Here is a 19406-nt window from a genome sequence, read left to right on the forward strand (position 1 = left end):
TTATATAGAATTTCCGGTTTTAGAGAGGCCATTTTGTAAAGCACAGAAATACCTAAAAGCGTCTCTCTCTCTCGCAACAATCGGTTATCGAATCGACACTCTGGCTATCGAGAGTCAAATAATCGAATACCTTACGTTATATTTGAATTTAAGCTTGAATGAAAATATTTTTTGTATCTCAATTATTTATTTAGTTAATATCTCTCAATAAAAATAAAGCGAATTATTTAGTAGCACTTCTCCTTGCACCAATCCCAGATACATCCATCGTCCTCGTTGCAGCCAAATCCACCTGGATAGTAGCCGCAGTATGTTTCAGAGTTCATAAATCCACAAGTTCCACTAGGACAGTAGTAATTGTAGCATCCCCGGGAGCACTTCTCTAGGACATTGTCATTACATCCAGAGCAATCCAAAATTTCTTTAAAAGAGAAAAAATGTATAAAAGAATAACAAATAATAACTTTAAAAATTATTAAAATTAAATATTGAATATTTTAGCGTAAGCTTAGCGAACATGCATTGCGTATACGTAATTTACATTTCGCATTACGTATACGCCCCATGAAATAAATAATAAAATATGGAGCATACATTTTGGGAAATTATCAATATAGCCAATTTAACAAAAAATCTAAAAAATAATTTGTTTCCAGATTTCAATGCAAATCGATGAATAATCGATATGCTCATACATTTTCGATCATACATTTTCACGATTGTAAAGGTGACCCTCCCCGGAGGTTTGACAAAAAGTCTATAAAATAATATTAAGAACATTTAAAACTTACCACTTTCTTTGCATTCCGGAGTACTGCATCCCCGTATAGGCGGATTGGGTGGCATGACGACCATTTTTCTACCATTCTTTGTGGACTGTACTGTCGTCGGCGGCTTCAGATACACCCACGGGGTCTGGCAAACTCTCGGGTCGCACAGCTTCAGGGGGCGACTGGAACAAACCCAGTTGGGAGTGTAATCGATGCAGACGCGTGGGCTCATAACCAAACAACAGCCTGGCGGCGGAATTCGACCCGGAAAGGCCTCACCCGAACTCGATTTCTCCGTGGTGGTTACAATCGAGGGATAAACCCATGGCCTTGACGTGGTTGTAGATTTAACAATATTTTCTGGTGGATATTCGATACTATTATCCTCGTCCGGCTGGTAAGGAGGTTGTGTGACGTAGTCCACCCGATTAATATTCTCGGTGACGACATTATACTCGTGTTGGTTGTGAATGACGTTGTCGATCTCCAGGATGGTTGTCAAATATCCTGGCTCCTGGCAGCGCCCTCCGCGCCACACGGTTCCCGGCGGACAGACGGGCGAAATGCATCGTCCCTGGTAATTTTCTCCCTCGGCACAAACTATTTTCCGGCATTCCCTTTCATATAATATTGAGCCCGGAGGGCATTGAACAATTTCAGAAGGTGGAAGGACGGGAAGCTCAGTAGTTGTGGTGGTGGTGGTGGGTTCAGTTGTTGTGTTGGTGGTGGTGGTGGTGGGTTCTGTTGTTGTGGTGGTGGTGGTGGGTTCTGTTGTTGTTGTGGTTGTGGTGGGTTCTGTTGTTGTTGTGGTTGTCTCAAAAGGACAAGGAAGAGGATTAGTCCTGTAGCACTGGCCATCAGTATTTAAAAAATATCCTGTGAATTAAAATTAAAATTTTTTTTTTTTATTATTCACACTTTTCACAAAACATTTTTTTAAACTCACCATGGAGACACTTTAAACTAGTCTGGGGATAACAATTTCCATTGGTGTGTAAATATTGGCCTTTACATTGAAAAAATATTGAAAAAATATTGAAAAAATAAATAAAAAGTTTAATTTGAAAGTGATTAGGTGAACATTTAAGGCATTTAGATTATAATATGTAAAGTTTGGACCCGGTCTATAGAGATATGCAAGTTAACACAATCACCCTGCGGCAAATTTATTTAATATATTTTCTCATATAGTCGTAAGACCCGATCTTGGGAAGTAGTGTAAGACAAGCTTTATTTGGGTAGTTGTAAGAAGAGCTTTAGAGATAAGAATATTTCGGTACTATGTTTTCGTCAGTAGATTTAACATTAGAGATAAGAACATTTCTGTACCCAGTTCAGTCGATTTTTGTAGATCAAATGCGCCGGTCATCACCACGTAAGACTCATATTAAAACTCAACCCACAAAACCACGTGGATAGATATTACCTAATAAATCGTTCACGCTAAACAGCGGAGCGGACAAAGAAAACTAATTAACTAAGACAAACCAAAACTTATTAATTATTATTAAATAATAAATCGTTCACGCTAAACAGCGGAGCGAATAAATAAAGTTATTTACTAAAATAAATCAAAGACTTCTTAATTGGCGCCCAAACGGATTTTCGAGCCTACGACAAATAACTTATTTTCAATAAATGAAACCAACAAAACTCGTCGAAAGGCCGGTGCAATAAAGTAAAGTGAATATAAAGTGAACAGTGAAAGCTTTTAAACGAAGAAAGCAGTCAGAGACAACTACGGCAGCAGCGGCTACTCTACAACAACCGACAACAATCTACAACAACCTACAAGGACCTACAACAACCTACAAAAACCTACAACAACCTACAACAACCTACAAGGACCTACAACAACCTACAAAAACCTACAACATCCTACAACAACCTACATTTCATAAAATACAAAATAGTAAACTAGTATAAAATATAATTAGCACTTAATAACCTATTTAAATTAGAAAATATTGTTAAGCAAATAAGTTTGGTATAAACCATCTTAATTCATTGTAAGTATAACGCATATTGAATGATTCAAAATTTTCATATTCCTTATTACATATTCACTATTATTATATTATCTATTATTATATTATTATCTGTGCAAATTGACGACAAAAACACATGAGCGACAGTGAAATAATTTTAGACGACCTCCTGTTAAATTTGAATAAATGGTCAGTCCATCAGTCGCGGCGGTTAGAGAGTTCAAAGGAAAACAACTCTTCAGAAAATAATTGGTGGTCAAAAAAAATATAGATAGCGAAATGGAGTTAAGAGAAGCTCAGTTAAAAACGATCGTAGAAAGTGCTGTTGGCGGTGCGCTTGCAGTTCAAAAACAATCATTTGAAAAAAAATTACAGGAGCTTAGTGAGCAAATACAAAAACTTACAGTTGAAACCCCAGAGGTGGAAACTTACACAGATGCCGTAATCATAGAAGGTGTTGTGTGTAAGGAACCCTTGGATATAATAAAGTCTCTCCCAGACTTTGAGGGCAAATGTGAAACTTATGTGTCGTGGAGGAAAGCGGCTCATGTCGCGCTTAAAGTTTTTGAAAAATACGAGGGCAGTTCAACATACTACCAAGCTCTTGGCATTATGCGAAATAAAATAAAAGGCTCAGCAAACACGGTGTTGGCTTCTTTTAATACGCCGTTAAATTTCAAAGCAATGATCAACCGTCTATAAATTCCGAGTCAATCAGGTCACTTGTTTCAAATAGATTTAATGTTGAGATAGCAAACGCACCACCACTCCATAGCACTTCAAATGGGCAGGTGGAAAGGTTCCACAGCACGCTTTTAGAAATAGCTCGCTGCCTGAAACTTGAAAGAGGCATGAGCGATACGGTCAACCTCATACTTCAGGCCACTATCGAATACAACAAAACAATTCATTCAGTGACAGATAAAAGGCCGATCGACATTATTCATTCAATTTCTCCTGAATTTGCAGACGAAATCAAAGGAAAGGTTAAAGAAGCTCAGGAGATACAGCTAAAAAGAATAAACGAAACAAGGCGAGACAGAACTTTTGAGGTGGGAGAAACCGTCCTAGTCAAATTGAACAAACGTCTGGGAAATAAACTTACCCCACGATATAGGACAGAAACGATCGAAGCAGACCTTGGGACAACGGTCCTCATAAAGGGGAGGGTCGTGCATAAAGACAATTTACGTTAAAATCATTGAACATCAATTAATCGTTTAAATTCTTTAGTCTTGTTGTTTATCTTTTGGGCTGACAACCGCAAAAAAAAAAAAACACTAAAACACTGATAACAAAGTTTGCAAACGTTTATCAATTAAACATTTGACCAATCTTAATATATATTTTTTTTTGTTTTGTTTTGCGTCATCCTCTTTAGCATAGCCAAAGAGAAATGCTACACTAATGATTTCAAAGCCTGCGCAAACAGAGATTTTTCAATCAATTAGCGTTCTACAAATACCCCTAAAACAAATTTTCATATTTTATATATTTTCATATTTTTGTAGTTATTACTGTGAATTTAATTATTATTTTAAGCTTAGAATATCTAATATTTAATAAGGGTCTTAAACACTCCAGCGGTATAGACAAAGGAATCCTAAACATTTTCAAGATCATCGTTCCAGTCCTCACAGTTAAGAAGTCTGAGGACAGCCTTCGACTAAGAAAGGGAGGAGTTAACACAATCACCCTGCGGCAAATTTATTTAATATATTTTCTCATATAGTCGTAAGACCCGATCTTGGGAAGTAGTGTAAGACAAGCTTTATTTGGGTAGTTGTAAGAAGAGCTTTAGAGATAAGAATATTTCGGTACTATGTTTTCGTCAGTAGATTTAACATTAGAGATAAGAACATTTCTGTACCCAGTTCAGTCGATTTTTGTAGATCAAATGCGCCGGTCATCACCACGCAAGACTCATATTAAAACTCAACCCACAAAACCACGTGGATAGATATTACCTAATAAATCGTTCACGCTAAACAGCGGAGCGGACAAAGAAAACTAATTAACTAAGACAAACCAAAACTTATTAATTATTATTAAATAATAAATCGTTCACGCTAAACAGCGGAGCGAATAAATAAAGTTATTTACTAAAATAAATCAAAGACTTCTTAATTTGCACTCATATGTCCAAAAAATTAAATACATAGCTTTTTGAGCGAAAAAATAATAATCGCAAATAATGATTATTTTTGATTTTTATTTTTATGATTATTTATGACTTAAATGGGTTGCCTAAGTTGTAGTGAAATGAAACGAGCCAAGAGCTTTGTTTTTAAAAAATAATATTAACTGATAAGATTTGTTCTTTTTTAAGGCATTTGCTATTTTTAGTGATCTTACCCGAGGGACAGGAAGAGTGGCACATGCCGTCGATGTACCTATAACCCGAAGGACAGACCGGGTCCTGAATAATTAAACAATTTCAAAGGTCGTTGGTAAGAGAGGAAAGATATGGATGGCTTTACTATACCAATATATCAGCCTGGCCACCGTGCTGGGCTAGAACGATTAGCCACGAAAAGAGAGCCCACTTCGAAGATTGGAACAACATCGTTTCCGCTTTGCGATGCTCAGCCGGCAGCACCACTAGAGAGACTAATCGCCGCTGCGACCCAGCTTCCCACTTCTGAATGGGAAGCATAATTGCTGATAACCTTCAGCACCTGATCGCGATAAGCAACAAGGTCGTCGCAGCAGCAGCATGGATTGTTCCTGGACCTGGACCCTCCAAAGATCCGTCGGGTTCAGTTTCGATCGGAATGTCTAATCGGAAAGTGCTGCCTTGGATGCTGCCGCGGCAGATGTTGCAGCTTTTGCTGTTGCCGCTAATCTGTTCCCAGCTGCCGGGTGTTATCGCCGATCCAAGTCCCTGCCCGCCGGGTGAGTTTCATTAACTTTCTTTTTTCGAATCATTTTAAATTGGGATCATCCCCGCAGGTCAATACTATGTGAATGGCGAATGCGCTGCTACGAATTCTGCGAATAATACGGTAGCCTGCCCGAATGCTCCTCTGCCGCCAACAATTGTTTCCCCGGTAACTCCCCCACCATGCCCCAATGCACCTCTGCCGCCCACGATGGTTGCGCCGGCAACCCCGCCGCCTTGCCCGAACGCTCCAATGGCGCCCAGTGTCGTGCCACCAGCTGCACCACCGCTTCAACCCGCTCCACTTTTACCACCCTACTATCCCACGTGTATCACCAACTGTCAGACTGCTTGTACGGGTGCTTATCCCGGTCTTTGTCCTAGTCCTTGCTTCTCCAACTCCAGTCCCACCAACTGCCCTCCTTCCTATCCATCCTCCTGTCCCAATAATTGTCCCACAAACTGTCCTTCCAATCCATCAGCCTGTCCCAATAATTGTCCCTCCAACTGTCCTAATACATGTGGAAACAACAACAACAATTGCAATGGAAATAACAACTGCAACAACAACTGCCAAAATCGTACCCCACCCACTGTTGTTGACCCAACACCCCCTACTAATCCAACCTATCCTACCCCTTGTCCCGTTTATCCCACTCCTCCTACCCCTAATCCGATCTATCCCACTCCACCCACTAATCCGATCTGTCCCACCCCACCCACTAATCCGATCTGTCCCACCCCACCCACATATCCCACCTACCCCATTCCACCCACATATCCCACCTACCCCACTACAACCACTTCTCCCACTCCTAATCCTTATCCCACTCCACCTCATTATGCTCCTCCGGCGGACACCACCTCTCCAAAACCTCCCACCTACCCTCCACCGCCGCCAACGCCAACCACAACCGAACCACCTACCTATGCTCCTCCTGCCATCACCCGTTGTCCGGACGGAACAATCCTTATAAGGGGCAGGTGTCGACTAATCTACTGCGGAGGCTATGGAGTCTATAAGGACGGTCAGTGCGTGCGACCCCGATGCCCGGCAGGATATGTCTGGACAGAGAACCGATGCTCCAAGCCCCAGCCTAATGAACTGGGAACTATCCACCTGACCAGCACCATCTACCAACAGGGTGACGATCACCCGAAGCTGGTCACCAACAATGTGAACAACTTGAAGGTCAACGCATCCATCGCCATCCAAGGGCAGGCCTCCGAGGAGGAGCTGGAAGTGCTGGTGGAAGTACCGCCTCCCCTGCAGCCCCCTGCAGGACCCTGCTGCAACGTGGTCACGCCCAGGATTTGCTCCACTCCGGCAGATCAAAGCGCCGCCAGATATAAGTGCTACAGCAGGAGCCACCAGCAATGCGGCTCCTTTTGCAGTGCCAGTCGAGTGGTTCTAGTCCCGGCCACGGTCACCACCTGGCAGATGCCGAATGCCCAGCTAATAACCATGCCACCCACCTGGGGGGCTCAGGGATGTCAGTTCTCCGGAGGATCATGCCAACCACCTCAAAGTAAGAAGAAATTCTCATTAAAATTGTACTCTCTCTAGAGAGATTATTTTTTTTTTCTTTCAGACCATTACGATTGCAGCGGCTGTGCAGCTGGGGACTTTGCCACCTGTTCCTCCTACTGCTACTCCTACAAGTGTCCCAGCCACAACTGTGTTTACTACGACCAGGCCCAGTTCTGCGCCCAGTATCCTGACCAGATCGGCTGCCGTGTCGAAGATGGATGGGGCCTGTAGTCTAAAAACTCAAAATAATTCAATCATTGTAATGCTACTTTGAGTTAATAAAGTTTCCACTATTCTACGTCAGAGTCTAAAGTACTTCTTCTGATAAACTATAGTGCGTCACTCCCAAGCTTTCCAACTTTTTACTTTTTTTACTCAAACTAGATACTTTTGAATCATTTCCCGACCGGATATGGCTCCACTTTAAATACTATTCAATGGAAGTCCCTATTTTTCAACCAAAACCACTTAATTTTTGGCATAGGAACTAAGTACCAGGAATGAGTTTCGTCTATAATTGAACTGGCGATTATCATTTTCGCGTTTGTGATAAGACATGTGCTGCATTCGGAGCCGCAAGGGTCTGAGCGAATAAAATACCAATTGAGTGAAAGCTTCGGGAGCAATCAATTCTTTGATAATGTTATCTAGCCTTATCTGGCAGGGGTTGGCGGAAGGCGTGGGTGGGTGGAGAAGGGTGGTGCTCTGGTGCTGTTGTGCTGTGCCACTCATTCACCACTCATTGCAGTTTGGAATTTACTTTCCGCACCTGCGGACGTATCATAAAATCGGAGCCAACAGCAAAATCCGCCAAAACTAAACGATAATGGCGCATTCCAAGGTGAGTAATAAATCGACGGGATCGCCCAAAGTCCCAGAAATTGGCTTGCTTTTAATGCTAATTAATATTTTTTTAAGAGCCAAGCCAACAATGTGCCCGATAGTGCCACCAAAAAATGCCAAGGTGATGAAAATTTCGCGATTCTGTTATCAAACGTTCGGTTATGAAATTTGATAATTGACAGGTGGCCTTAATATTGAAAAACTTTCAAAATAAATGCCATTGTGGTTAGGCCAGCAAGCTCATTTTTATCTCTAAGCTGTTGTCTTTTCAAATACGGGTTTCCCTAAAACTAGATCCAATAAATCAATTGTTTCAAATCTAATCTTGTGAATCAGAAACCTTCTTAAAACCTACACGTCATAGTGCTTTTCTTATTCATTGAATTGATATTTTAATCCAAATAAATAATATTAATTTCTTATCAACAGTTGCATGTCTTGAGTGGCCTTCTGCTTCTGGTGGTTTTGAGCGCTTCTGCCACACCTACACCGGATGCAGTAAATAAGCCAATTGTGGTGCAGACCCAGCTCCAGAACTACGATCAGCCCACGCTCAGGGACTACGAGGAGTGCCAGGAGAACAGGGACAAGTGCCTGGACGGGTGTGCCGAGGACATCAAGTGTGAGGGCGAGTGTCCTGTGTGCCCGGAGCTGTTCTCCAAGCCGGTGATGGTCCAGGGCGTCAACGATACCGACCTGAGAGCCGAGCCCCTGACACCCGTCAACACCACCAACTTCATCAAGCTGACGAACGAGATTCGGAACATCATCAAGCACGAAATCCAGCAACGGAACGAGGTCAACGTCCAGGTGCAGCAGAATGTCTCCCAGGTGGGCGGACGCTTCGGCCTGGGCTACAGTGACCTGGGATCCTGCTGCTATGTGGTGCTGATGGACCAAAAATGCGAAAAGAACTCCGGGGAGAACTGCCGGGAGAAGAGCCGGCAACGGGTTTGCGGCGAACGGTGTCAGGCCCGCGTCATGTTGGCCAAAAGAGTGGTGCAGTGCGATGCTGAGGATCCGCTCAAGTGCCGCGAAACCATTGAGTATGTGCCTCGGCGGCGGAGAATCCACACCAAGACATCCCTCCCCTCAGAGCCATGTCGTTACTTTGGCAATTCCTGGCCCTATTTCTCCTGCGGCCAGAACCAGAACCAGGGTCAGGGAATGGGAATGGGAATGATTCCCAGCCAAAGACCCAAACGATCCACTTGCCAGGAGTGCCTCAACCTTCCGTACGGATACATCCTTCAAAGTGGCTTGCCTCCTCAGTGTGGAGGCTGTTTCCAGGGATTCGGATCACCCTATATGTACAACCCGTATGGATTTAATCCGTTTGTGCCTTTCCCTTCCTACGGAGGTCCCTTCCCTCCGATGAATAACCCGAATAATATCCAGAATAATGATTTAAGCAATACAGGAAACGACATAGATGACAAGAACGTGGCAGGATCAGGAGACTTTATACTTTGCGAGGACGATGACGTGGAAAAGTGCCTGAAGGAAAATGGGAAACAAGGAGCACCATCTAACCAGGAACAGGCGCCCGGACTCATTGACGACGATTACCTGGAGGATCCCGAGTACGGAGTGGAGACCCAGCGCAGGAGAAGGCGTCACAACAACCGAGTCTTCATAAGATCCAACTACAGCAAACGTAACCGAAAGAACGAGTAATCCTTTCCAGAAACAGAATGGACTTGCTTGGATTTTAATATTTTCAGTTCAACTTTTGGCTTTCTGTCCTCATGTAATTAAGTTTAAAATATTTTCAGCCAATTAAATTTAGGGTATTTTAAAAATAAACAACTACTGTCTCTGCCATTTTTTTGAAAATAAAAACTTTTTAAAAACTATGTTTTAAAACGAATTTTATTCAAATCTCTACTCTAAAATCTTTTTTAGGTCCAAATAAATCATTAAGATTTTATTGCTCCTGAAGATAATTAAAAATATATAATTTGTATAAAAAAAAACTGTGCAAATTGAGCTCCTCAGGCAGTTATCTTCGAGAAATCATTAAAAAATAGAGTAGCTAGATAAAAGTACAATGGCTATAAACATTTTAGAGCGCCTTAAAAGCCGAAATATAGTATCATATCGAACAGTTATGGCACACTTCCTTAGTGCCATAATTATGAAAACCTGAAACCAAATTAGAAATTCCTTTTTATCAGATAGCTTATCAGCTTGGGAGTGCATTTAACTCTTGACCAATGGGTTTAAGTGTACTTTAAATAACGATTTATTTGACAGGCAGGGTGTGGAGCAGGGCAACAGGGCTACAGGGCTACCCCGTTCTCCTTATAGACTAAACAACGTTTAATAAAATCTTTCAACCGCCCGCTTGCACTGGGGGCATACATGTATAATAATTTGATTGGATGTGAACAAAATTTGATCTGGCATTTCAATTGCAGGTAGATAGTTTCGTAGGCCTCTCCGCTCTGGTGCCCTCTCGTTCAACAAACGGTGGAACAACACTACTTGAACTTATTATGGTAATATTGCGCGTTATTATGGTTTAGTTGGTTTTGTTCGCTACAAAATTTAAAGGCCCTCGGTTTAGGTTAGAGGTTTATTTAATGCCTAATTCCTTGAGTTCGGTCTCCTCGTCCACAGAGTCCTCATCATCAGATCCGTGTACGGAAGGTGCTGGCGTAGTGTGACCTAAGGGATTAAAATATAGGTTAGTAATAGCTATATATGTAGTATATATATATTTTATTAATCCCTTATCAATGCCTTGAATATTTGATTTGACTAAAAGTATTCCACAAGTTGCATTTACATTCTTATCAAAATTTGCATCTAATCAGGTTCGATTTACAATATATTTTAATTGGAGAATTAATTATTGCTTACTTTTAGTCATTCATTTAAAAGAATATATTAAAAAAAAATGACTTGTTTTATTATATCATCGGTACAAAGTTAGTTTAGTAGGAATGTAAGAGATTCTTGTACTCGAGTTCATCTTTAATTCAAACATTCTAGGCATATGACTCTAGGAATCACTCTCTTCTCCGTTCCACTTACGCGATGAGGTGGGGCTGGGGGGTTCACTGTGCGGCCGCGAGAAGATCAGATTGTTGCGCGATCCGTAGAGAGTCAGCTCGTCCACGTAGTCCGGATAGACGGCCTGCAAGGCCTTAACCCTGGCCTGTCTGTAGTACTGAAAGGGCAAATACCATCGTTAGTTCAAATATTTAACTAATAAGTTGGCGTTTCAAAGTACTAACAATGCCCAGGGTGCGCCAGTCGAGCAGGTCGCTCAGTCGCTCCGTGCGGTTGCGCTGGATGATGCGCTGGCGGCGATTCAGGCGCGAGAACTCCATCATGAAGCTGGACAGCTGCTGGACACTGTTCTCCAGGCCGATGTAGCGTCGGTCAACGATATAGATGCCATAGGACTTGGGGTCGCTGATGTGCTCCTCCATGAAGCACCCGAAACCGGACAGATTGGTGGTCACACTGGGAATGCCCATCACCGTGCACTCCGCGGGAGTATAGCCCCAGGGCTCGTAGTACGAGGGGAAGACTCCCAAATGGCAGCCGCGGACAAACTCCTCATAGTCGATGCCGAACAATGGGTTTGTGGATGTAAGGAACTCCGGATGGAAGACCATCTTGACGCGATCGTGCACCGAGTTGAACAAGTGGCAGCGACGGATGGAGGCCAGCACCGGATCGTTCCAGTCATCGGACACATTGTGAGTGGTTACCGGCGGCATGGAATCGCGCTGCATGGCGAACAAACAGCGCTTGATCTTCACCAGATCGTCCTTCTGCAGCAGGTCGTCGGCGTTGGGGATGTGACCCTTGAGGCATGTGTCGAACATGCGCTTGCCCACCGCCTGTTGGACGTTGTTGATGGTGTCGCGAAGCTGCTTGATCACCGCATGACCGCGCAGCGAGTCCACATTAAAGTTGTTGGTCTTGGTGGGGAAGATGAGGAAGGCCACCACAGTGGTGTCGGGCTTCTCGTGCTTCAGCATGGCATTCAAACGGGCCAGGGACTCGATGAAGATGTCGGCTCCCTTGTTGCCGAACTCATACCGACCGGCGATGAAGAAATACAGGGTCTTGTCCAAGTCGAAGTCCATGTGGCTGAAGAAAACATATTTTTGTTAAATCTTTTAATTAATTGAAAACAGGTTAAAATCATTATAATGTTTCCAAAGCATGTTGACATTGCTTTATAATCATATAATTTACTATTAAGATTATTGAAAGTCAGACTTTGTTTTGTCGTTTAACCTTAATTCAAGGGTGAATTTGTACATTAAAATGTTGAACAAACTTCCGCATAAGATTGGGGAGAATATACTCTATAGTATATTTAATGGAGACTTCTACTTACCCGTAGAAGTGTCCTCGCACGAACTCATTGATCTTCTCCTTGGCCACGGCGTGCAGATTCTGGAACTCGTGAATGGCCGAGAACTTCTTGACGTTCAGGCCGTTGGGGGTGATGATATCCGGCTTGCGCTTGAGCAGATGCTCCGCCTCGTAGCCCGTAATCTCCGAGACGGTGGTGAACACGTGAGACAAATGGGTGGCCCCACGCTCCAGGCAGTAGCGATGGTAGATCTGGCGCTTGCCAGCCTCCTCGTCCACAGCGAACTTGTCCAGATTGTTGTAGAAGTCAGTGTTTCCGGCGCACAGATAGCGACCCAGCAGTGTGGCATGGGTGGTGAACACGGTGGCTATCTCCACCTGGCGAGTGCGCAGCACAATCAGACCCACGCCGGCCTGCCACTCGTGGAAGTGGGCGACGATTCGGGGAGCACTTAGGCCATTGTTCTGCGAGTAGGACACGGCACAGTTGCGGAACTCCTCCAGGAACTCGGCAATCATGAAGCCCAGGATAATGGCGTCGTTGGTCTCGATATCCAGGTGGGGGATTCCAATGTTGCACTTCTCCCACATCTCGTTCTTGAACTGATCCAGCTTCCAGGCAGCGGATCCAATGTCGAACAGGATCAGTTGAGGATTTCCGTCGACCAGCCAGCGTCCGGTGTGGATTTTGTAGCCGCGCGATCGCAGAGCATTGACGGCATCCAGGAGGGGATTGCCCCTGGGGAACTCCATCTCCTCCATCTCTGTGCGGGCGCAGTGCTCCTTGTAGGGTCCCATCATGCACAGCTGCTCACCCATCTCCTCCGTGGACACGTAGGCCTTGGATCGGATCACCGTGTAAATGCCACCCACCTTGTTGGCCACCTCCCAGGCCACCTCGAAGTTCCATCGGTTCTCCCGGGAGGCGATGTCCCCCCGATCGAAGTAATCCTTCAGGTCCGCCCCGGACTCTACTCTTGAAAAGCGACGATTCATCTGCAAAGGAATAAAAACAAATACTTGTTAATTTGATTTTGAGGAGTTTTTTTGCTGAGATTCTGGTAGTTCATGATGGAATTCCCACCCGGAGGGCATAGGAGGTGGACTCCTGATCCTCAAATCGATAGGACTGTTGTCTGCGCATCATCTTGATATGCTATGAAGGCTATAGTATGCTACGATCTAGGCGCCGCTGATCTATAGCTGAACCTCTCCGGCGAGGCTCTCGTTTCGGACTGATAGTGTCAACTAAATTTAGCTACCGGCTTGACCCATATTACAAGCCACGGTTCCTTATCGCCTTACACTAATGCACTGAGCCAAATCTCTATGACTTTTCGATTAATAAAATGATAAAATTATTAAAATTTTTAATTATTTTAGAAGAAGCTAAAGAACAGAACTCTGGCAGCTTCTAGATAATTATGATTAAAATTTCTTTCAGTGCATTGAATGCTCTTGGTATTGGGCTGGTCATTGTCATCACACGCCGGCATTAGTTGCATCACCACGCACCGAGGTGCGATCGATCGATCCACTATCAACTGCGATCGAATGCAGTTGCATCGGTGCAGTTTATGGCCTTGATAAGGCGCTATGCGACATCGCCTCTGTCCCTGACTTTCAGTCGTTGGACATGCATTTATGTACTATACTATAACCCTGCTATAGAGTCTATAGAACCCGTAGTATAGATGGACGTATGGTTGTCCAAATTTCAGGGATCTATTTTGGGATCTCGGAAATGGTTTGGCATCATCGGACCAAGATGAGTTTGCCAATTTCCCTCGCTAGTATATAAACAAGAAAATTGACAACGTCATTAAATGGGCGAGAGGACTACAATCAGAGATCTATAATTTTCTTAAATAAAAGACTGAGAAACCCCCTTTGGAATTGCACTTCCCTGTAGGTTGTTTTCGAACCCACCCCCTAAACAATCTAATCGTAATTGATATAATAAATACTATCTTAACGCCTTCCCAGGCGGCTTATGGAACTCCCGACTTCCAGAGGTCGTCCTCTGATGATTCTCCTCTCGTCCTCTCTTCCCGCTTTTGTTTGAAAACATCTCGATGGTGGGATGCAATTAGCACAGGTACGTGGGAAAAAAAAAAGTAAAAGTGACACAACACAATTTCTATCACTTGATGGGCATGAATTCTTTTATTTTCTCGGCACTTGAACTGACACTTTCAATATTAAACTCAATTGATTCGGAGGAACCATGAGGGAGGTGAAAATTAAGGCCCCTATGTCTCTCGCTCTGCAACAAAACTCTACCCACAACAAAAACAACTTCAGCCGAGAGACCTTAAATATCGGCCGGGGTTGACAGCGGCGTAGTTATTTACATACATATATGTTTTTGAATTAATTGAAAATAATTTACATTAAATTACAGAGCCTGTTTTGAACTTTGAATATTTTTGAAAATATTCTATAAAATAGTTTCCAGTGCCGTCCTTTACTTTCCCAAATTCTTTCACTTCTCTCTCCCTTTAACACAAATCCTGTGTACGCCACTGTATCAGTGTGTGTGTGCGTGTGTGTGTGTGGGGCAGGCAGAGATATTTTTTTTTTCATTGCCAGAGAGCGGCGGAAAGTCAAATAAAGGTCAGTGGCAGTGCTGGCAGTGCCGCGACGTCGTTCTGAGCATTAAAATTGTTCACCATTGTTGGTATAGTTTCTTGGATTTTGTGTTTTTATTTTTTTTGCAACCCGCTCAACAAGTTTAGCTTGATAATTTGTTTTTGCTGCACTCGCATTCCCCCCTAGGTGAGCGAGCGAGAAAGAGGAAGAGAGAGCGAGCAATTTTTTATTTTATAATTCCTCTTTTTTTTTCACTTTGGCGGCCGGCGCATTGATAGCAGCGGCCCCCCTTATCACCGCCATTTGTTTATGTTTCGCTTTTATCACTTTTCCAGCCAGCAGGTAGCCTGGCACTCTAGCCTGAAATATGTTTCTATATTAGTTTCAGCGTCGCCTTGGCGCCAATTGCAAAATCCGAATCCAAATCCGAATGCAATGAAAAATAACGCTGATAACACATTTTGTTTATATTCGCGTGGGTGCTAGTGTGTGGGTATTCAAAATTGGCACGCGCACAGCTGTGAATTTTTAGTTCTCGGACGGGAAATCACCTTAGTGCTACACCAGTCGCTGATGTTGGCAACACGAAACAAAACAGGCAACTGAAGAAGAATTCGAAAACAAAAAGGAAAATCGGTGGGCACCCGGGCGGATGGTTGTTGTTGGTCTTATATCTGCCGCTACTGCTGGGTGGGAGTTTGCGCAGAGCGGAATAAAAGAAAGCCAAAGAGAGAGCTGAGAGAAATGAGAGAAATGCGCGAGGAGAGGGCTAGCAGGCTAAGCGTATGACCGTTTTCTCAGGTGGCAGCTGTCCAGACCGGTGTTTCGACTAAGATATCAGAAGCCCGCGAATCTATAGCATACTTTTGGGAGATTATTTCCAATGCAAAATTCTCACCAATTTTGAATTATGAAAACAATTTAAGAAGGAATTAAGATAAAGCTATATAAAAACAATGTTATGAGTTAAGTTTGGCTCTAAAAAAAGTAACAGAACTCTAAATAAAATACTATTAAGTAAAATGTTCCAACAGGGCGTATGACCGTTTTTTGAATGGATAAGAAATACCAGATTTCGATAAATTCGGTATTAGGTGAGTGGCATTGCCAGGTCTAATAAAATACTAAAGGGCGCGATCTTCAAATCTGAATTTTGTCAAGTGAAATATAATATATTTATATTCTCAAATACATATATAGTATTAATTGTAGAAAATAATCAATTAGTTTATATATCTAAAATAGTATACACTAATACGCAATATGCCTATTATATTTTGGCATGCTAGTTCATTCATTACTTTTTACAAAACCTATTTTCACCTTGATCTATTTCTTTTGGTTCCGTATATTAATGACAATCTATAACTTACCACCGTCATAGTTCACCTTCGATACTACTGAGTTTTCGCATAAAAGTTCATATTTCACACAATTTTGAGGACTTTCACGTAACCTTGCTCTATAAACAATTTAATGTCCGCTCACTTAGCCTCAATTAAAAGTGGAAGATGTACACGCAATTTCTCCTTTTTTCCTCCATCTATCACTCTATTGCAGTTGGCGTTTTCGTTTTTATGTTTATTAATTGAAAAGTGTGAAGAACAGGCCATCATTTACCAATAGGAATAATGGGTGAAGTGGAATAGCCAGAGAAGTGGGTCAACTGAGTGACTTGGTGACCGCAAATATGCCAATATCATGACATTCATTCATTTTTATGAAAGTTCTTGGAGAATCGTTTTTCATATTCAAACTACAATATGACACTTTCGAGATTGAATGAAGAAATGAAAGTCCTCATTAAAGCCGAATCGCTGCATCAATTGACATTCCGGGCAGTTCACAAGGTCAAAGGCATTTACATTATTATTAAAGCCCACCCTCCCATATTTTCGACGCAGCCATGTTTACCGGTTGTCTGCACCGAATGTCTTTGATGCGATTCTCGCTTTGTGTCCTTGATACACATCCATTGATAACAGACACAATGACACAACAACAACATTTCTGTTCCTGACATATCCTAGCTGGAGGTTCCTAACTGTAAATCATGTTATTCCACATTTGCTCATTTATGTCCTGCTCTCTCCCACCCTTTTAAGTCCGATTTTAGTTAGTTTTGTAATTTCCTGCAGCGACCATTGCCGCAGGAAGCCGCCAGTTGTTTTTAACTGTGTTGGTGGTTATGCTCGCCCATAAAAAGGATAACACTCAGTTGCTAAAATTCTCAAAATGTTTTGTAGTAATTTGTAGGGTCAAGGACAACAATTGCATGGGGTTTTTGTCGGATTTAGTCGAGATATTTTAATAGAGTTTGCACTTTTATTTATGAAATTTTTGTGAGTAACCTTAAAAAGGACTCACTTAGCTGTTACAATCAAAACTATCATTTTGACCTATCTGCGTCTATTATCTAAAAAAAAAAACTGTATGTATGAAACAAAAAATCCAAAAATAAAATAATCGAGGACAAAGGCTTTAGCCACGCCATAAAGAGCTTAATTAAAAACTTGGCCATAATTCATTAGTGACCATGGCCGGGCACGTGAACTTCAGTCAGCCAGCTCCGAAGGCATCGACACACAAGAAGCCTAAGCCAAAGGCGGCGGTGTTGGGAGGAAATTTAACTTAACCGACTTAAGGTTAAGGGACGTCCAAGTCAAATGTGACTAATTTATGTCATGGCACCCTATACTAACCCACCCTTGCCATTCCCTCTGGCTTTTCCCATTCCTGAGCGACGCTGTCGAAATATTGCAGGACAATAAAGATAACAACGAAAGAAGCTTCCACACAGCGGCGAGGTTGCGTTGATTGCTTTGATGCGGCATAAGCAACGACTGTTGAAAACAAGAGGATAAGGCTCTCAATCGACTAAATGATACTATGTAAAAAAAAAGGAGTTCATTGAGTCCTAGGAATTCTCTTATTAGGGGCTGAAAAATAAAACACCTTTTTTATTACTCATACGTCATGTTGACTTAAGCGGAAAGCGGACAATTTAATTAAAAATCTGTATTCCGAATTTTTCAATAAGTAAAATAAAATTTATGTAAATTGAATAAAAATATTAAACTCAAAGACTTTTTCATAAAACCTCTTTTTTTGCCAAGCTATCAACGGAAAATCGCTTTTAATATTATACAATTAAAATAAATACACTTTTATTTAAATAAAAACAAATATATATTTTGTTTATTTATTTCCAATGCAATAAACATTTCGTATTCCTCAAATGGAAACCAGCACTCCCTCATGTTTTCGAAAAAATACCTTTCACAAAAAGTGTTGCCTACTGGGCGGCGCATGCGTTGGGAGTGCGCCGAACATGCAACATGGTGAACGTGGTTACCGCGGTGGGTGGTGGTGCCTGTTGTAGGTGGTGCGCCCGGAGGATGCTCGGTCGTGTTTGTATACAAAAAGACTTCACAGCAGCAGGAATGGCAGCAAAAACAGAAGCCCTCAGCAGCTGACGACGCGAATTCGAATTTCGAAAACTGTTATCAACAAACGGGCAGTGTCTGTGTGAATGCGGGCGGATGTGTGTGAGTGTGAGCGGCAGTTGTGTGGGTGCGCACTTGGCAGTGGCAGATGAAGCCCATCAGTTGGCGGCTGTTGCACGTTGCGTGCGGTTTCGTTTGGCTCCGACCTCCGAACTCACATCCTTCGGGCGACGCGTCCTCGGCGAATTTCAAAAGTGCGTTCCGTTGTCGCCGGTCCTCGGTGACAGTAGTTGTAGGTTTTTTAATAACTCACCAGCGAGTGGCAACTAGTCGCAACTACTACGTCCTGGCAATAGTCCCGACAAGTGCCAGACTTGTCATTCACTATTCGTAGTTTGCGACAGTCGGTTGTCCTCGCGGTTGTCTTCTGAAATTGAAATTGGTGATCGGTTTCAAAAAAGAATTGGAAGTTATTTTTATTAAAAAGTTTCAAGTCACAAAAACAAAAGTTACAAATTTTGGATTATTTTTTATAAACAAGAAATTGGAGAAACACTTATAAGCTAATTTACACATTTTCGAATATAAAATAAAATAAAAATATATTATTCTGTGTAAAAATAATAAAATAAAATATTAAATCTAAAGAACTTAATTTGTTTAACATCTAAAAAATGAATATAAAAGGAACTAATTGTAACCAACTAGCCACGATGAAATTTATATAAAGCATTAAAATAATTAAGATAATTTATTAAGGCTTAATTGTATACGTAAAGCTTTAACAAATTGCTAATTTAAATGCCTTGAATATTTTACATAATTATAATAAATGTGCTGCTCGAACGCTGAGACATTAAGTATACGCCCTGTGGACCAACTGAAACGTTCACAAAGTTTGTCTCTGCTGCACCTGCTCCAGTAAAAGCCTCCAAAGGGCAACATCAAAAACCACTTTATAATGCGATTTGCCAGCAAAACCATTTAAATTGCGTAATTAATTCAAGCGAGCAT

The 19406-nt window shown here is 42.2% G+C and overlaps 5 protein-coding genes across 6 annotated transcripts in view; 3 read left to right on the forward strand and 2 right to left on the reverse strand.

The window, feature by feature from the left end:
• Positions 1 to 162: 162 nt before the first annotated feature.
• Positions 163 to 5400, reverse strand: LOC6499947 (mucin-2-like). Its single transcript, XM_032452934.2, has 5 exons — positions 5244 to 5400; positions 5114 to 5177; positions 1717 to 1776; positions 792 to 1646; positions 163 to 421 (listed from the first exon to the last, which is right to left on the reverse strand). The coding sequence occupies exons 1-5, from the start codon at positions 5322 to 5324 to the stop codon at positions 228 to 230; spliced, it is 1254 nt and encodes a 417-aa protein (XP_032308825.1). The 5' UTR covers positions 5325 to 5400; the 3' UTR covers positions 163 to 227.
• A 93-nt stretch (positions 5401 to 5493) lies between these two features.
• LOC116655293 (vegetative cell wall protein gp1) lies at positions 5494 to 7468 on the forward strand. Its single transcript, XM_032452930.2, has 3 exons — positions 5494 to 5653; positions 5711 to 7168; positions 7232 to 7468. Exons 1-3 carry the CDS (start codon positions 5533 to 5535, stop codon positions 7399 to 7401), a joined length of 1749 nt encoding a protein of 582 aa, XP_032308821.2. The 5' UTR covers positions 5494 to 5532; the 3' UTR covers positions 7402 to 7468.
• A 413-nt stretch (positions 7469 to 7881) lies between these two features.
• LOC6500617 lies at positions 7882 to 9869 on the forward strand. Its single transcript, XM_032452938.2, has 2 exons — positions 7882 to 8011; positions 8443 to 9869. The coding sequence occupies exons 1-2, from the start codon at positions 7997 to 7999 to the stop codon at positions 9688 to 9690; spliced, it is 1263 nt and encodes a 420-aa protein (XP_032308829.1). The 5' UTR covers positions 7882 to 7996; the 3' UTR covers positions 9691 to 9869.
• Positions 9870 to 10234: 365 nt separating this feature from the next.
• On the reverse strand, positions 10235 to 15638 carry LOC26515236 (glycogen [starch] synthase). Of its 2 annotated transcripts, none has more exons than XM_032452924.2 (5): positions 15498 to 15638; positions 12377 to 13350; positions 11256 to 12123; positions 11053 to 11188; positions 10235 to 10683 (listed from the first exon to the last, which is right to left on the reverse strand). In XM_032452924.2, the coding sequence occupies exons 2-5, from the start codon at positions 13348 to 13350 to the stop codon at positions 10592 to 10594; spliced, it is 2070 nt and encodes a 689-aa protein (XP_032308815.1). In that variant the 5' UTR covers positions 15498 to 15638; the 3' UTR covers positions 10235 to 10591. The 2 variants fall into 2 exon arrangements, with proteins under 2 accessions (XP_032308815.1, XP_032308811.1); XM_032452920.2 differs by lacking the exon at positions 15498 to 15638 and adding an exon at positions 13439 to 13598.
• A 2881-nt stretch (positions 15639 to 18519) lies between these two features.
• Positions 18520 to 19406, forward strand: part of LOC6500618 (soluble guanylate cyclase 88E) — a 41965-nt gene continuing 41078 nt past the window's right edge. Inside the window, exon 1 of the mRNA XM_001953543.4 lies at positions 18520 to 18646. The gene's annotated coding sequence lies outside the window, so the exon portion shown is untranslated. The remainder of the gene's footprint in view (positions 18647 to 19406) is intronic.

The sequence above is a fragment of the Drosophila ananassae genome, chromosome 2L (genome assembly GCF_017639315.1).
Source record: "Drosophila ananassae strain 14024-0371.13 chromosome 2L, ASM1763931v2, whole genome shotgun sequence".
NCBI classification, from domain to species: domain Eukaryota; kingdom Metazoa; phylum Arthropoda; class Insecta; order Diptera; family Drosophilidae; genus Drosophila; species Drosophila ananassae.

Excerpts from the sequence above, each read along its gene's own strand:
- LOC26515236 (XM_032452920.2), bottom strand. The coding sequence starts at position 13,501 with ATGATGCGCAGACAACAGTCCTATCGATTTGAGGATCAGGAGTCCACC. Across the intron at positions 13,351-13,438 it reads CCACCTCCTATGCCCTCCGG|ATGAATCGTCGCTTTTCAAG; the intron begins GTGGGAATTCCA and ends ATTCCTTTGCAG. Across the intron at positions 12,124-12,376 it reads GTGCGAGGACACTTCTACGG|CCACATGGACTTCGACTTGG; the intron begins GTAAGTAGAAGT and ends TGTTTTCTTCAG.
- LOC6499947 (XM_032452934.2), bottom strand. The coding sequence starts at position 5,324 with ATGTTGTTCCAATCTTCGAAGTGGGCTCTCTTTTCGTGGCTAATCGTT. Across the intron at positions 1,647-1,716 it reads TAGTTTAAAGTGTCTCCATG|GATATTTTTTAAATACTGAT; the intron begins GTGAGTTTAAAA and ends TTTAATTCACAG. Across the intron at positions 422-791 it reads TCCGGAATGCAAAGAAAGTG|AAATTTTGGATTGCTCTGGA; the intron begins GTAAGTTTTAAA and ends TCTCTTTTAAAG.
- LOC116655293 (XM_032452930.2), top strand. The coding sequence starts at position 5,533 with ATGTCTAATCGGAAAGTGCTGCCTTGGATGCTGCCGCGGCAGATGTTG. Across the intron at positions 5,654-5,710 it reads TCCAAGTCCCTGCCCGCCGG|GTCAATACTATGTGAATGGC; the intron begins GTGAGTTTCATT and ends TCATCCCCGCAG. Across the intron at positions 7,169-7,231 it reads ATCATGCCAACCACCTCAAA|ACCATTACGATTGCAGCGGC; the intron begins GTAAGAAGAAAT and ends TTTTTCTTTCAG.